The sequence below is a fragment of the Python bivittatus genome, unplaced genomic scaffold (genome assembly GCF_059951505.1).
Source record: "Python bivittatus isolate LINGU-HERP-01145 unplaced genomic scaffold, Pbiv_v1 ctg000160_np1212, whole genome shotgun sequence".
NCBI lineage: Eukaryota > Metazoa > Chordata > Lepidosauria > Squamata > Pythonidae > Python > Python bivittatus.
The window spans coordinates 8,140,098-8,158,162 of NW_028277076.1; the positions used below are offsets into that span (position 1 = coordinate 8,140,098).

Consider the following 18,065-nt stretch of genomic DNA (forward strand, 5'->3'; position numbering starts at 1 on the left):
GGGTGGGGAGAGAGAGAGCACCTTCAAAGAAGGAGGATTTTGTTTTTATTAGCCTAATGACTTGAATGTCCCTTGGATATAAGTTCCAAGCTGGGATCATAAAAGGATGCATTTAAGCTCACAGAAAGATTAATTACCTAAAAAAGAGGCCACATGCTGTGTTTGCACTCTCTAAAAGCTCGAAACATTTAGGAAAGAGAGCATAAACATGTTGGTCCCTGGTATTTAGAGATACACTATGTCTAATCATGGAGGTTCCATTCATCGACAGCCAATAGATGCAGATTTGGGACTGGCTGAAATCTCATGTGTTAGCCAAATCTTGCAAAGATCCCTGCGTTCTCTCCCCAACGTTTAGAGCTTTTAATGTTTATAAGCTGCTTATTTTTTTATTTTCAAACCTCATCTGAATTTTGCCTGAAGCCCTGATATCACACACCGTTGTACAATGATGCCTGAAAACACTGCCAGTTCCTACCGTTGATAGACATATCCCTCAATATTTAAACCACCTAGTAAATTATACATGTGGTTTGATCTCGATGCCCAGAAATCAATGGTAGACTGCCTCTAGACATGGAAGTTTAATTATCACAGCTACAACCGTCCAAAATCTGGAAAGTCTCCCAACTCTTACTGGATCAAAGCAAAAGTCCCTATGCCTCTTTCCAACATTGGTCAGCCAAATGGTTTGGAAACATACACAGCTCCAAAATGCAGAATGCTTCTGAGTTTGGCCATTTTCCTTCTCCACCCCCAAATCACCTTCTCACCCTAACTGGCAAGTTTTCATCTCAGGTTAGTGCAAACCAAGGTGTCGTATCAAGGTGGTTAGAAGTGAAGTGAAAGAAAACCTGCCCATCTGGATAAACACTAAGGAACGAATATGCATTTTATGCAAACAAACTCCAATTGGCAAACTGTGATTTGCGCATGGTTCGTGCCTCCTCCTCGTCATTCCTGAGCCCACTTTCCTTCTAAATCTGCAAATGCGTCCTGCGGGGGACAGATAATATTCTAGCCTTATATACACAATTGCTGTTCAGCACAGGTAACCTGAAACTGCTTGCTGCTCCCGGAGAAAGGGGAGACATCTCATAAAAATCCAGCTTGTTCTTACTCTTCCTTGATTTGAAAGGAGGCAATATATGGGCACAATAAAGGACATGGTTTATGTTAGAAGGTACTTGCATCAGTAGAGAAAAGCAGGCTTGGTGCCTCCTTAGAAAAGCAGAATTTAGAGGTGCAGGATCAGCCCCTAGGAAGGTCACCCCATGTTCTTATCGGATGCTACATGCCGGCTGTAACGGTCATGCTATAATTTACATTGCAAATGGATATTACATTTACACAGAGAGCCAGTTTGCTGTAGTGGTGAAGAGTGCCAGGTTAGAAGCCAGGAGACGGTGAGTTCTAGTCCTGCCTGAGGCACAAAGCCAGCTGGGTGAGCTTGGGCCAGCCCCTCTCTCTCAGCCCTAGGGAACAAGCAATGGCAAACCGCTTCTGACATCTTGCCAAGAAAACTGCAGGGCCTCATCCAGGCAGGTGCCAGGAGTCAAAAACTGACTCGAAGGCCCAAAATGTATAATTTACATTGCCTTTGTAATGCTTAGGTTGCATCTCAGAGGGTTTATAAGCTGTAACCTTGTGGGATTTGGGCTCTCCTGCCTCCTTCTAGCGAAGAGCTCAATGCATACAGTAGCTGTGCAGGCCCGTAAAAGATACTTGTCTACATCAATCCCCAAATGCTTCGATTCTTTGCTTCAGTGGGTTTTTCCCCCACAACAATCCTCATTTTTTTTTCTTTTGCTTTCCCACCTCGGCAGTGGGGCTCCCCTGCCAACTCTCTACGCATCTTCTGAGCAACACATATAAGATGATTGTACTGTACCCCCTTTCATACCTCCGCAGGGAATTTTAATTAATGTAAAATAAGTCAATGGGGATTCACAACTTGGCTCTTGCAAAGGAGGAAGAGGGGAGCCTGGCTGCCTTCACGGGACGGCTTTGGAGGCGGGCACGGCCGAGGGCAGAAGGCCAAACCTCGCATTCCCAAGTGACGGATCGAGACGCAGGGCAATTCTCTGCAGCAAACGGTGTCACGCCGCAGCGGCCCCGTTTTGCTGGAAAACAGAAATCCGAAGCTACTGCAGGGTGTTCCAGACATCTGAATTGACCTGGAGTGATTTTGCAGATTGCTGTAGCTCTTTGATGCCGATCGCTCGGAGGACCTGAATTGAATTAAGGAATTGATTGCAGGCCGCTAGAAGAAAGGAAATGGATGTCTTTTCTTTAAAAAGAGAGGAGGAAAGAAAAAGAGACTTTACAGCATTCTGGTTCTGTTTTAGAAAGGCCGGTTCACGACGCTCTAAAAGCTCTCATCGCCATGCAATCTTATTCTAAACCAGCTTGGGCTAGGGGTGGGCAGTGCCAGCCAACGACGTCCAACCCCCAAGCCAATTTTTGAATCAAATTTCAGCAGTCAAGCGCTGAAAAACTGAGCAATCTCAGTGTTGGGGGGGCAGGTTTGGAGGGAGGAGGGCTATTTAAAAGACATACCTTATTTTAGCTTGAACATCAAAACTTAGCCAGTCCGGATCTTATTTCACTTCAGTGAAATAACTTTACGGCTATCGCACTCCGAGCAGGACTTTGCCCCTAGAAAAAGTTTGGCTCTCTCCTGCAGCTATGCATAAAAAAACCCTCTAAATTGAATGCTTACCAAGATTTTGCTGCAAAACTCAGAAAGGAGCAGCTAATTATGATGCCAACGCCAGGCATGACTTTTGCAGGATTCGAAATGTGCATGCTTCCATCTGAATTTCACAAATGTAACACACTAAACACCTACTCACACGCACACACACGTCCTTCTGGCATTCTGGGAGCGCCTGAATCCAGTGACAATATTCAAACATTAACAGCCTGCGAACTGAAACGTTTAGCCCCAGATCGATTCTGCTCCAAACAGCTTTGGAGCGATGGCAAAACACGCTTTGCGCATTTCTCCAAACCAGAAGAAAACTTGGAAATGCATAATTTGGAAGCAGCATGCTAAGAACATTACCGCCCTGTCGTTCCAGATCCATTTTAAATGATATTCAATTTTCGCCTCTGCTTTGCTCTAATGGGTTCAGTGCTTAAAAGTTCCAACTTTTCTGGTTAAACATTAAAAAGGCCCGGCGTGAGAAAAACAAAACAGGGTAACCCATTCCAACTTCAGATCAGAAGTTCTGCTTCTTGCATCATATGAAGGAACAAAAAAACGGGACAGAGAATGTCAGGATGAAGGATTTAGCCAGCTTTGCTCCCTGACGTGCTAGATGTCTACGTGCAGGTTTGAAGTTGCACTGTTTGTACTGAAGTATATTCCGACTTGAAAGTTCCTAGTTCAATGAGAAAATCAGGCCAGATTTTCTGCTCTTCATTTTCACCTTCCCAAGAAGCTTATTTTTTTTTTAAAAAAAAAAGTCCTGTGGGTTCTTCTCCAGTTGCTTTTCCAGACCGAAAGAAAAGGTGAATCTCCTATTCACAAAGCCGAAGCATAAAAATAAATTCCTGACTCATCAGTTTCTTAAACCAACGTCTGCCTTGCTTATTTTAGTGATCCCCTCTTTGGGCTGAGGCCGAAAATTCTGCAGCATTTGTTTCCCTGCTGTTCTGATTGAGTGCAATAAAAGAGAATTTGCTTCCAGAGTTTTTTTTTCAAAGGAATAGACTATTTTGGTCTTGTTCTCATGGTGGTCGGGGGCAGAGAGGAGGGAGGAATGATGTTCTGGCTTTCATTAAATGGTAAGGTAGCCATGAAAGTAAAATATACAAAACAAATAAGAACAAAAATAGAAAATAATAGAGAAACAGGAAAGAATTTTCTTTAAAAAAGAATAAACATAAATTATGCCTTCCGCTCTTCTTTCTGCTGAGTAATTATCATCTTAAACTTTCCCCCAACTCTTCATCCCCTTTTTAATCCCCAAATCCTGAAATCATCAATTCAATCTTTTCTTCTGTTAACAAAAAGTCCAGATAAGATTTCCAGTCTTTCCAAAAAAAAAAAAAAAACCCCAAACGTTGTTGCTTTTTCTCTGACCAAACGGGCCAGCTTTGCCATTTCTGCAAGTTCAGTTAATTTTATAATCCAGTCTCGGTATTTCATTGCTTTTCCAACTTGTGGCATACAATAATTTTGCTGCAGGGTCCTCCGTTTTTCAATTCTCGCTCCAATAGTCCAAACATCTTCACCTTCTTACACTTCCAATGAATAAGGATAATAATTTATTATATTTGTATGCCGCCCGACTCTCAAATCTGGATGGTTCACAACAATCAAACAAACGCTAAGGGTCCTTTGGGACTACCAAGAAGGAAGAGGTATCATATAACAGCACCCTCCTCTATCACTTCCAGTAATAAAATCAGCTCCAAAACACTCAAAGAAAAATTGAAAGATGGCAATGGAGATGGTGTCATAAACAGCCACCTGCAAGCTTCTTTGTTATCAGCGAGACGACCTGCCTCCTCGCTGAATCCCAGAAAAACTGTTCAAAAGAAATAAAGACACTCTGTCCGATGCACAGGGGGGGATCATTTGGTCTAAACTGACAATAATTCAGTGGCTGGAATTCTTACAATCATCTCACTTTCATCTCCATAAATCTAGTTAAAGAAGACTCTGTGAGTAGCTTGCTTGAAATAATTAATTTTGCCAAAGTGCCTGATAAGGTATTCTTGAGGCCAAGGTCAAAAATTAAAAGCTTCTTTTGTAAGGGGGGGACAAAAGTCTTTTGAGGATTTGCAAGAGAGATTTCAACACAACAGTAACAGAGAAGGAGTATCTATGGAATTGGATACCGTCCAAGCCAGTGTTTCTCAACCTCGGCAACTTTAAGATGTGTGGACTTCAATTCCCAGAATTCCCCAGCCAGCATCTGGTCTAGGCCCCTGGATGTTTTGGGGAAAGATGCTGAATACCCAATTTCTAATCCAATTTCGGTTTGGTTTTCCTGACATTCAGAAATAGGCTGAATTTGCATGGTTCAGATAAAGATCCCACAACATGTTATGGTTAGTTAGCTTCAATGGGGTTTGTTTTTTGCTAGTTACCGTGTTGTTTTTGAAACCCAGCCAATCTGTTTAGCTTATGATTCAGTGTATCAAGAGATCCCCAAACTAGTTTCATTAGTAACCAGCTTATTGCTTAAAATTAATTTTGGTATGTTCAACTAATTAACAGAAGAAAAAGTACACATACATTCAACAGGATTAAAAATGTACAACTTGCTGCATAAGCAGATAATAGGTTTCTGCTACTCAGCTGACAAGATTTTGGCTTGCTAAAACTTACACAAGCCAGGGATAAGAAACTTAGATTTTAAGTCCCCAGCTCTATCAGAAGTGCGATTCCTTCCTGCCTCATCACCCTGCAAAGATTTGGTTCCTAACGATGCGCCTTCTCTCCCCCCAACCAATCCTGCTTTATAGTTCCCAATTCTCTTGCAAATGGCTCTCCAGCGAATTGCTAATTGCAATTAAGATGTCTTCAGAGGCAATTAAATATTTAATGGACCTAGCTAATGGTTGCTTTCCGAGAACAGAATTGACAGAAAAGAATCAGCCCAAATCAACACCAGAAATCCAAAAGGTAGTGAAACAGACTATCTCCCATCAGGATGGAGGCTCTGAACCTCCAAAATGGTGAAGAAACCTCAGGAGCATCAACTATTATGGCCAAAAGTTGACAGATGCTGAAAGCTGTAGATAAGCAACATCTACAGAGTCACTGGGAGTCGGGCGGTGTACAAATTCAGTCAATCAACCTAGAGGGTCAACAGATTTCTGATCGCTGGTGGAAAAGAACCTGGGAAGTTCCCTTCTACAAGTCACATATGACGTCCATGCTCTTCAGAGGAAGCTCTCCAGATGTTCAAATAAGACTCTTTCCCAACTCTGCCCAAAGATGGTTTCAATCTTGGATTTTTTGTATGCCAGAAAGTTTCTTTATCCGTGTTGTTCCCCGCCCAACCTCAATCTTATGCACAAGAAACCTATCACCAGAATCTATCAGGAGCAAGGTTGGACAGACCAGGAAGGGGAGGCAGTGAGGCTACTCAAAAAATGATTCAGGCAAACGTCATGGAGGATGTGGGCCATCATTTAGCTCCCGATGATAAGAACTATTTTTCAGCCTTTTACAATCTCGGCAGCTTTCATTGGCGATGAACTAGCAAGGGTCGTCAAAGATTTAAAAGATGAATCTTTCCATCCTGCGCCTGGAGAAGACAAGGGTTGAAAATGCTTCTAGGGTTGGTATGGTTTGCTGAGGATTGCCACCAGCTACACCAGTTTCATTCTGGTCTACAGTTCTCTCGAATTGATTCTCTCAGGAACTGACATTTCGAACCCATCGCAAACCGTGTCTGCTTTCATTTGCAGTCTGTTCAAACCTCCTGTACATAAGGAGACAATTCTCTTGTACAACACACTTGACTTAGTTACTGAAGCGTGAGCTAACCCAACACATTGGTTTCCCGCTAGACGCTAAGCTATAGACACTACCAATAGAGGTGAATATAAATACTACCCAAGTTCTGCACGCTGGGTGAATTAACTGGTTAACTGACTCAGTTAAGGCTGTTGTGTGAACACACTGAGATGTGATGCAAAGTCAGTCCATAGGCAGCAAATTGTCATTAACACAGCAAGCGAAGCCTTCCTAGAAAAACTGAAAACCATCGTCCACCGATTGAGAGAGTACATGTTTATAACCATCATTTGGCCTAAATTCTGAATCTCTGAGACGCGCAGCTGCTTTGGCAAATGTAACACTGTCCTAGAAGTTGTAAAAATAGCAAGGTTTAAAAAAAATCTGAGCTTGAATAAAAGCTATAATTTATCGCTAATATCTTGCAGAACACTGTCAGGAAATAAGCATGGGGAGCTTACAAGAAAATCTGTCGCTCTCTTCCCCGGTCAGTCAATTGTCTGCTCCCTTGAAGCCAGGGTTAGATTGTTGGCCTGGGGGTGCCCCTGCCCCTTTTTACCAGTTATGGGGGTACAAAGCATAAAAACAGAGCCAGTGACGCAGGAAGCTCCGTCAGTGGGCAGAGTTGTTTCCATTTGTGGAAATTTAAGAGGCAAATGTTGCCTTTCACACCACCACACAATGGGAAAAATCAGCCAATTGACTTATTTTGGAAGGGTGGTTAAATGCTTCGGGGTGCTTACCTCTCTGCATGGCTCCCAGAACTGATTTGCCCCTTAATTACCCCAAGCCCTAAAATTATTAACTTCTTCTTTCTGCTCCTGGAGCTTGTCTGAGCTCTCTTGCAAGCAATGACCAGCCCATTGACAGTGTCCTGTCCTGTTCCTGGTGGCCTAAAGATCTTCTAAAGATCTCTCATCTGGTCCCATCCCAACTGAGCAGCAAGGCAGTTTGGATGGGATTTCAGGCTGGAAAATCAGGGAAGGGGCCCGCAAAAAGTTGAAAGACCTGCGTCTGATTCCCTTTGGCCCCCGGCCTTCGGCGGCCAACTACCCCACCCACCCGTTTCCTTTGCCCGCTTTGTGACCACGCCGAGGGCCCCTGATCATCCCCCTCCGTTGTCATTCATCAATGATTAATACATGGAAACATTAAGAAGCCACACGAGCTCTTTGTGTTTGCGATCAATAAAATAATCAAAGATGCCCTTTTAATTCCGATCCCGCAAACGCTGGTCCTGAGAGAATGAACGTATTGCTTTTCACAACTATTTCTGGGGAGGGGGGTCACCCCAAAATAAGGGGAAGGTCTCTGTTGGAGCTCAGATGGTGGCCTTTTAGTTATTTATTTGCCAGCTTTGCATCGCTTCCGAGGAGAATGAATTTTCCGAGGAAGACGAATTTGTCTTTCAGTGTTTACCCATCCTTAAAGATTTATTGATCTGCTGTGTATGGGTGTTCGGTCATTTAATAACTATTTCTGTACTTGGCTTTGCACTGGAAAGCTTTACTACGGGGAATAGTAGATATACTAGGATTAAACAAATGGCAATGTGTGAGTTGATCTTAGGTACTTCTGGAAGGGCGCAGCGCTAATTCGATTCAGATTTAGCGTGGGGATCCCTGGAATAGAAACCATTTTCTGGTTGATTTTAAGCTTGTGGAGTGAGTTGAGGTGAGGAACTTCTCATCCACCCATCCATCCATCCATCCATCCATCCATCCATCCATCCATCCACTCAACTCATTCATTCATTCATTCATTCATTCATTCATTCATTCATCAAATAATAGAAATCCTTTGAGCAAGTTGCAGGTTTCACGGCCCCAAACTCCCTGCTTTAAGAAAACAAGCATGTCAGGAAAGATAGGCTGGCCTGCTCCTACTGAACTGCTAGCTTTCTAAGAGCAAGGATTTTTTCCCCATACTTGAAAGTAGTAAATCTCTCTCTGACATCCTAAGATTCCCAGTGGGGGCTCCTAAGATGCCCCCAAATTACAAGTCCCACCATTCTTCTCCCCCAAAGGCCAAGATTGCTGGACGGTGTATTCAACACAACCAGGGGACCCTAAATTCCCCAATCTTGGCGTAGCGACAATTCCAGGAGAAGACATTATACCAGATGGTACAAATTGACTTTTGGAGAACTTTCTGCTTGTCGGCGTGATCGCCCTCGAGGAAATCAACGGGGAGCTGTTTTCTCACTCGCACTGCTGGGCCCTTTTCGGCACCGATTCATATTTACAAGGTTTTATTTTTTCCTTGACGATTCAGAGAAAAACAGCCAGCCGGCCCACGCAAGTTCCGCGTGGCACGTCGCCAGGTTGAGACACCAAACCTGAACAGCTTTTTTGGGGGCAGAATCTGGGAGGGTTTTGGGGGGGGGGAGTTTGGGAGAAAAGCAGTTGCTGGAAAGAAGAGACGGAGCGACACCGGGGTTTCAAAAGGTGGATCTACATGGGGGGAAGAATCCCTCAAACCTAACCTGGCTAGAAATGTCCATCACAACACCGTAAATAGGAATAAGCATCTATTCCACACCAAAATAGAATAAATGGCAGAGTTGAGGGACCAAAAAATTTTGCGAAACAGACAGACAGACAGAAAAGCCATTTCTACCCCTCTCGGTGTCCGGAGAAAGGGACTTGAGACCACCAGGATAGACTTCTTGGGTTCAACCCAGGAAGGAGCTGATGCTTCGAGTTTTGTCTTCCTTAACAGTGGAAAGGCAAGACTTTCAACTTTCAGCCACCTAGCACCTAAGCAAAGATAGGCTGTCCCTAGCCATGGAGGCTCCATCTAGGCATCGCTTGCCAGTCCCCAGTGGATTTCAAAATGCTCTTCCTCCATGCAGCTCTTAGGTCCAACTGATCTAACCAGAGAAAAGGGGAAATCTCGCTGTCCAGGCCCTCATCACTCAGCCAAATCCCTCTTAGTTCTACCTTCCAATGACGTGTAAAGCCAGAGTTAAAAGCGGCTAGTGGGTGAGCTTTGCCAAAATCCAGATACAGTCCTCGGGCCACTGAATTCCTAACTATGGGTCTAACTCCATTTTTAAAAAATGAAATTAAAGGAGGGCACACTGGGATCAAATCAAAAAACGCCCCCCTCAAAGCACTTGGTCCCAAGGTAGACTGCTCCTGGACATGGCATCTTCCTTGCTTCCTCTGTTAAGAGCCGTTGAGAGGCGATGGAGTCATCTAATTGCTCTTAAGCACCCCTCTCTGGATTACATTTCCCATCATCCCTAGCCATTGCCCATGATGGTTCCAGCTGATGGGAACTGGAATTCAGCATCAGGGGAGTCACGAGTCTCCCACTGCTGTTCAGTAAGAACGTAAGAACAGTTTTAGCTGGATCCCATCGAACATAACCAACCTTTGAGAATTAACCATTTACTAACCAGTTCTTTCCGGGAAACACACGCCAGGCTTTAAGGCCCAAGTCTTTATTCAACATTGATATCCTACAAGGGTATCCTCAGGTTCAGAAGCGTCCCACTTCCATGGTTCTGGCAGGCGAGAAGACCTCTAGATCTGGAGGATCCATTCTGAGCTCCCAGCCCTTCCCCATCCTGTTTATCCCCCATGCTTAGAAAAGAGACACGCGAGCAAGGGTTGGAAAGAAACAGGTTTGACAACAGCCAGGTGGGTCGGGGATCCTGGGAGTTGTAGTCCTAACCTACCCGGTGGGAGCCAAGCCTGAGGAAGAAGCCGAACCCGCTTTGTTTCAATGACTGTTCAGCTCTCAGCACACACTCGAGCAAGTTTTGGAAAATCCTTTCCAAAATTTGAAAAATGCTTCGTCGCCAAGACATTCATTCAATCAATCGATCGATCAATCGATCAATTGATTGAATGAATGTCTTGGCGACGAAGCATTTTTCATTATTTTCATGAACATTATTTTCAGTTTATTTTCATGATAAACCATCGATTGATTGATTGATTGATAATCGATCGATCGGTTGATTGATCATGACCAACACATTTGAACACGGGATAGAATTGATGCCGAAGAGAAACCCGGTTCAAAATTTTCAGAGTCACCCTTGATGTAAAACAAGATGGGTCTTCTAAGACGGAACTCCCCTTGTATATTTGCACTAGATAAGTTTTATGGTTCTGTTTTACAGGGCTTGGTTTTATGACTGTTCTTATCACATTGTTTTTCCTGAAGATGGATTTTATTATGCGCCACTCCGAGCTGTCTCAGAAGCAGGAATGATACAATAGTATTGATCATAAATATGCATCGTTATTGTTGTCATATGCAAATCCAGGAACAGAAGGGAGGAAATATGGAGCCAAACGGTAGACAATTCTTCAGACCTTATTCTCTTCAACAAAGGCTTTCATAAGAAAAAAGATCAGTTGTTGATTTCCAACAGGAAAACAGGCAGATTGCTGGTCAGTGACTATCATACATTTGATTGATTGCTTGAAAGAAACAGGTTGCCAACTTTCCAAGGGCAAGAGCTGGATTCACACAACCCAACCCAACCCAACCCAACCCAACCCAACCCTTTCATACGATGCTTAGGGAGATGTGTGGGAGCCAGTCCCTTGAGGAATTCAGTTGTTCCAAGGATGCATATGGGAAAAATAACCGTAAAGGAATTTAGGGATGACTTTGGGGAAGATATGAAAGAGATGCTAAGGAGGGATTTGGAGAAGAGACGGGCACAATGTAGAGATCGAAGGAAGCGCGAGAAAGAAACTCGAAAGAACCTTGATTTTGTTTGGTATAAGACGGAGTAACAAGAAACTCAGACAGGCTTTCAAGATTCTGCAATTCTACCCTACAGTAATAAAGCAGCATTCCTGGAACCCCTGGGGTATCTGTTTCTTGACCTGGCCTACCTCAAAGGGCTGGCAGAAACCCTAAACATCAAGGCCCCCCTTCCAGGCATCCATTGCTTCCTCTCTCATTTTTTGCTGTGGGTCTTTTACCTTCGAACAGGCCGCCTCAGGAAAGCCAAAGGTACAAGATGTACAATTAAAATATTATCTGATGCAAAACGTCTGCCAAACGGAGCTAGCATTCATTGGTAACCCTTTGGGAGCCAAAAGCAGGCAGACATTTGTGTTTCCAAAGCTTTTGCTCCTTTTGCTGGAGTGAGGGTGAGATGGATCGGAAGGTGGAAACTGGTGCAGCGACAGATGTAAAAAAAAAACCTGTCCCTCTGAATGATTTGTCTGATCAATAAGTCAATTTGCTTCTCGCAGCCCCTAACCAACTACAAATCACATTTCCTTGTCTTAACCTCATAGCATCATCGCTCTTTATTGAGAAAGAAGACTCACTAAATCAAAAGCTTTTGCTTCAGTTCCAGGAATCCTCATTTACAAAAACCTTTAAGCCGCAGAACTCTTTGCTGCCCGGATTTGGGAGATCCGGTGCCAGCTGGTTAGCAACTAGACTGGCCAGGTAGTAAACTCAGCCCAGTGAGCGAAAAGAAAGTTCCTAAATAACTTTCAGGAAAGAAACGGCCCCAGCTGTGACTTTCTTTTAGCTGCTTTTAAAATGCCCACATTAGCCACTCACTTGGCTTGGGTAAATTTGGGTTTCTTCCAATTTCTCATTTCTGGAAGGACATCACACGTTGTTCTTCCAATTTGCTGTTTTTGCAAATATGTCAAATTCAGTTTGCCCAACTAAGAGTTATTTTTTTTAAGTCCCTGTTAAAAACATTTGAGGCTCATTTCTCCAGAGTCACAATTTTGCCTAATGCCGAGAGCTAATGCAAAGAGCTCTGTGCTATTTCCATAAAGGTACGCCGTGCAGCATTTCAGATTCCCAAAAGTTACTTTGGTTTGAATTCATTAAAGCAGCAGTGTCGTTTTAAAGCAGCTATGTCTTTCCCTGAGATTTCAGGGCTACCCTCTCTAACAGCTATGCAATCCTGGGACGAGACCCCATTGCACTAAAAATTAACAGATAAATGCTATATTCATACCGCAGCCAACACCTTTTTACAGACTCCTCCGTTTTTAAAATGGTTGGCCAACCCCACTGCAAAATTCAGAAAACAGCCACTGTTGAAGGAGAGCCATTTCTGGTTGGTCCAAAAAGTGGATAACTTTCCTCTTAATGACCGGAAACCCCTGATGGACTTTTTGCTGAAAAAATAACAAAATGAACTGGTGATTTGTGGGTTTGATGATCAGAAAGGGTAGACTATGGAAAGAAGGAGATTAAGGTGTAACCTTAGAAAAAGAGGGTAAAATATAAACATACTTGTAACTGTTGTTAAGAAGATCGGAAGCCACTCTTTTTTTAAACTTTTTCTTTTCTATTTCTTTCTTTGCCCCTTTTTTCCTCTTCCTTACTCCTTTACTTCCTTTACTTTTTTCTTTCAGAATCCGTATTGTTTTTCGTCTTTTAAAAAATCCTTTAATAAAATTATCAATCAATCAATCAATCAATATATATCAGTATTGATCAATCAATCAGACTGGACAACTTTCCATTCCGGTGGGAAGGAGACCAATCCTTCCCCATCTCTAACTGACACGCTTCAGTTCCAGGGGATCAACCCGTGATGGGGAGGCGAACTGGGAACATCCCCACCTTTATGTAGATGCACGCAGGAGCTGAAGGCGGTGTGAATTTTCTGAATCACAGGCCTCGCTTGCTAAAGCCCACCCAGGGGAGCCGTCTCCAGCCAGCCCTGGCTCTGAAGGAGTTATGCATTGCACCAGCGCCTAGCAAGCACAGGAGACAGCTTTATTGATCGCCTTTCGGAGTAAGTGATGCATTGGACTACGGCAGGGAACAAGGTGGAAGGACGTCCCCTGCTTCGTCTGGCTCGGCTGTGTCCAATTGTCCTGCAAAGCCAGTTTCTCTGGCTCAAATGTTCATAAAGAGGGAGAGGGAGACACCCTATCAAAATAGGCCTCCTGATTGTACTCCCCCCGCCAAAAAAACCCATTGTCTTCAGCACTGCACCTTAACGACCACAATGGAGACTGGGAAATTGGGTGTTAAGCAGGGTGGTCATTAAACAAGTCACTACGTGACCGGACCTGTTTTTACAACCATTTTTACAATGTATGTTAAGCAAATCACGTGGTCACTAAACAAATCCAGCTTCTCCAATGGACATTTTTGCCGGAATTCGCTTCATGACCACATGATACGCTTAATGACCACATGATTCACTACCATCATAAAAAAGATCACAAATTGTGATCACATGGGGGCGGGAGGGTGCGACGGTTTGCAATGGTCGTAAGTGCAAGTACAGGTTGTAAAGCACTTTTTCAGAGGGTGCTGTAACTTTGAACCATTGTTAAATGAATGGTCATTAACCGAGGACTACCTGTAGCCAAAAGAGACTGGAACAGCAAGTTAGGAAGAGGGGGAAAGAATGAAGTTTTGATAGGCCGATCAAGCAAACAACTCAGCTGGCACTCAATGGGCAGGGAGGGTACCACTGCTTGTATTAACTTGCTTTTGCAGGTACACTGCTTACAATTATGGAGGCTCCATTTCTGCTCTGGTCAAAAGTTGAGGGCATATGGTTAGTGGAATAATCTCTGGTCATCCACAACCCGATATTTGTTTTCTAGTAATAACCAATGTACAGGAAGTCATTTTTCCAAGTTAACCACCTCCCAGGTCCTCCTGTTCAGAGATATTCTGCCTCTGGCTGTGGACGTTTTTATCAGTAACAGGATCAACCCAAGGAATGCAGAAGCTGTGGTGCTCCAGACCCTTGATCCATACTAGCTGGGGCTCATGGGAATGGGACCCCTAGGTTAAAAAATGCAAAAAAAACCCCAAAACCTTTCTCCTCTCTCATCTAGGAGCTGTCACCTTCACGGACTTTGTGGTGGAAGACCCCTCAATCTCTGTTCCATGGGGGAAGAAATTATCCATTTCACTGGAGGAAGATGACGATGGGGAAGATTAAAATCCAGCCTTCGATAGGAAAAGCAGACAGCAGTGAAAAAGCGATGTCCCCCTTATCAAACAAGGACACACGGGTCTCCACAATCCAGTTCTTTCTCAAAACACGATATGGAGGCAACGCCACCGAAGCCAGCCTTCTCCTGGCCCTGAATGGGCCATACCTTAACTACAGAATTATTCAACATACAGAATAAAGACCAGCGCCCACAACAGGGCCTTCCATGCTGCTGCAGGAAGGAACTGACCCTTGAGAGGTTGATGGACTCCCACACCCATCATCCCTGGCCATGGGGCGCATTGGCTGGGTTGAATGGGAGAAGTTCATTTCTGGCACCCTGGAGAGTGAATCAGAGTTGGGCCAAAAAGATCTGGGTGCAAATCCCCCCCCCCCCAAATGATATCATCTTAGGTGAGCTTCTTGGAAATCTTATCGGTAGGGAGGCCTCTAGATCGTTCACAACATGTAATCAATTTCCTTAATACATATTTTGAATAAGGCATTGCCTAGGGAAAGAAACATCCCTGTACAAAGCAGTGTTTCGTCCCCCCTGAAAAACAGACCTCTGCTCATCTGATTGAGGGAAATTAAGTTTGTAGGATAAATGATCAGCAAGAGGAGAGTAATATATAAATATCGATAGCTGGTTGCTATTTTAGAGACGTGCATTCTGCCCACCCAGATGTGTGTGTGGTGGTGGTGGGAGATAATCCTGGTTCTGAAGCCTCGCAGAATTATCAGCCTATTTCCAGCCCACTGAGAACAAATGGTCACCCCAATGAGAACTAGAAACTTGTCCTTTTCTCTTTCCTTCCTTAAAGAAAACATAAGCAGCTGTGCCGGCTTCTGGCTTGATCCATGCCGCGTGCACAGAAAGGCTGGCCGTCGGCTAAAGACGTCCCTGTAGAACTGGATTGCTCCAGGTGACTCAAGCAAGCGAGCCAAGCCCCACGCTACGCCGGAGATCAAGCACCACTCAGCCTTCAACACACTGACCAATCCCTGAGGGAAGAAGGGGGAAAGCTGGCCACGATCCAGAAGATCCAGAAACTCCGCAATCTGAATCCAAATTCAACCTTCCCAGCCAGGATCCGCTTTCATGCTGGAAAACCCACAGAGGTGCCAGCCATTGCTCAGTTTTTAGGAGCAACCTTAACATCGGAGACTCTCCTTGAAAAACAGCTTTCAGGGAAGGAGAAAAAAAGGGGGGGAAAGACAAAAGCGGGGGGAGCAGAACAGGATTCTTTGCGGTTTGCTTTATTTCAGCCCCCCCCCGGTTCCCCCCCCTTCCCCTCCCCCAGCCAGATTCTGGACCCCCCCCCCCTTCAAATTGCAAAACTGTTTGAAGGCGAGAGGAGGCAAATGATTGGCGCTGCCGAGGGCTGAAAATGCCTTATAATTAAATGCAGCCACCCCCCCAGCGTATGGAGCCGCCTCCTCCTCTTCCTTTCTGGCATGTGCCTCCCCGCGCGGCTCCTTTTCGGGTCTGGCCAGCTCCCGCCCACCCCGGGAGAAGCCAAAGTGGGTGGGGGTCGCAGATGCTGTTGGGGAAACAGCTCAGGGCGAGAAGCTCCATGAATCACGCGCAAAGAGGGAAAGAGAAACGGGCGCCCTCCTTGCTCCTTCCCTTCCTGCAGCCGCGACAATAATAACACCCCAACGGAGCTGTCTCCCTGCCCCCCCCCCTCTTTTAAGCAATGCAGCAGCGGATTGCAGCATGCAACGACGACGACGCTCCTGTCCCTTTCGCGCCCGGGCTTCCTCGAGGGAAACTGTTCCTGCCTGCAGCCCCTGGCCTCACTCCCCCGCCCCCCGCCCCCCCAAGAGAGGAAGGGGTCAAGGAAGTCTTTGGAGCCCCGCGGTCTCCTGCAACTGAACATGTCTGGAAAGTTGCAGAATTGGAAGATCGGTGGGTTTGGTTAGTTGGTTCAAACAAGCCGTGGGAAGGGAGGAGGGAAGGGAGGAGAGGAGGGAAGAGGAAGAAAGGAAGGACTTACAGTATGTTTTTCTGGTCAGCTCTTCCACTACTTCAGGTTTCAACTTGCTGTTCGATTTGCCCATGGTGCCCAGCGAATTGGTCTTCCAGGCTTAGCAAGGCATCAATTCGGCGCGACGGCTCTCCTGGACTGGAGGAAGACTCATATAGAAGGCTGGGGGGGCGCGGAGGGGGCGAGTCCAAGAGGAGAGGCACCGTCTGGCCCCCAGATCGGACCCTCCCGGTCTTCTCGCAGGATCCGCCAAGCCGCCGCCGCCGAGGAGCCACCCGAGCCGAGCCGAGCCGAGCCAGGGGAAGAAAATGGTGGGAGGGTTCGGCCGGGCGCGCTGAGCCGCGATGCCCCGCGCGGCTCCGGGCTCTCGGATCGACGTCTCGGCTCTTCAAAGCAGCATCTGCGGATGCCGAGCGGCCCTTCGCTCCATAGCGGGCTGGGGAGGAAAGCTGACGCTGTCTGTGGCAGAAAAGAGGAGGAGGAGGAGGAGGAGGAGGGGGAGACGGAGGGAGGAAGAACCCCAAGGCAGAGGCCTCCAAGAACGAGCGCGCCCGCTGAATTTCCTCCTCTCTTTCCCGCCTCTCTCCTCGTTTTTGCAAACGGATCCAGCCAGCAACGTCCTCTCCTCTCCGCTTTCCCTTCCTCTCGCCTGCCCAGAGCCGTGCAAAGTGTTGCTGCGGTCGTCCCTGGTTACAAACGCCCTCCTCTCCCTTCCCTTCCCTTCCCTTCCCTCCCCGGCTCCGCCGCTGCGCTCGGCTGCTTGAGGGAGCGCAGCTCAGATCTTGCACCAATAAGGTACGGAGGAGAACCGGGCGGGGGGGGTGGGGGGTGGAACGGCTGCCTCTCCTTTGTCTTCTCCCGCTGGGCTTCTTCTCCTAGATCGATCCTTTCAAGGGGAGGGGGACGGCAGGGGGAAAGAGCGTGACATTCAGGCATTCGCACGGTCTGCTTCCTTGGGCAAAGGAATCAGTCGTTTGCGAGACGGTGGAAACAATGCCTGAGATGAGGAAGCGGGGGGGGGCGACTAGGATTCTCACACCTCCTGAATATCCCGAAGCTGGAGGCTAACACTCACCTGTCCGCCCCTTGACGCTCAAGGGGAAATGTCTGCAATGGCCAGACGGGGCTGCTGAATATTCAGAATCACCATCGGAAGCTGCTGCTTCTTCATCACCATCATCCCCCCTCCTGGTGAATCTTCAGAAGCCCCAAATGTCTTCAGCAAAGACGCCCCGAGGACCAACTCCAAATGCAAATCCTTGGAGTTCCCAGAGGAAGCACGGAGGAAAAAAAGAGAACCTTCAACCCCATCATCCCCAGCCAGTCTGGGCATGCACGCACCCCTATAGGAATGCCTTCGCAAGAGGAGCTGTTCACACAACCCGCCTTTCCCAGTCAGTTTAAAGACCTGCTGAGAAAACCTTCCAAACTTGGTTAATGAAATCTTGGTAAGTTTCTTGGTCAGGTTAGGGAGCTGGGTGAATCCAGGCCTGTTAGCTAATTTGCAGAGGAACACCCCGTGCACACCCAGAGAATGGATTCATTCAACAACCTGGTGAAATGTATTGTGTGGATACAATTTGGATGCAAGGAAGAACATATTATAGGAGGAAATCTCTACGTGCTTTATAATAATGTAATTTTTTTTTTTTTTAAACAAAAATGAATGGCGAATAGGGAC

General features: G+C 45.9%; 1 protein-coding gene across 3 annotated transcripts in view; it reads right to left on the reverse strand.

The window, feature by feature from the left end:
• The window catches only part of NCS1 (neuronal calcium sensor 1), a 37,025-nt gene that overhangs the window by 12,327 nt on the left and 6,633 nt on the right, over positions 1 to 18,065 (reverse strand). Inside the window, exons 2-3 of one of the 3 annotated variants that reach the window (XM_088147098.1) lie at positions 17,460 to 17,642; positions 16,394 to 16,522 (exon numbers count right to left, since the gene is read on the reverse strand). In XM_088147098.1, coding sequence (XP_088003224.1) covers positions 16,394 to 16,457 — 64 coding nt within the window. In that variant the 5' untranslated portion in view covers positions 16,458 to 16,522; positions 17,460 to 17,642. Of the gene's footprint in view, positions 1 to 16,393; positions 16,844 to 17,459; positions 17,643 to 18,065 lie in introns of all 3 variants that reach the window. The other 2 variants (XM_088147095.1, XM_088147097.1) reach the window with 2 other exon arrangements.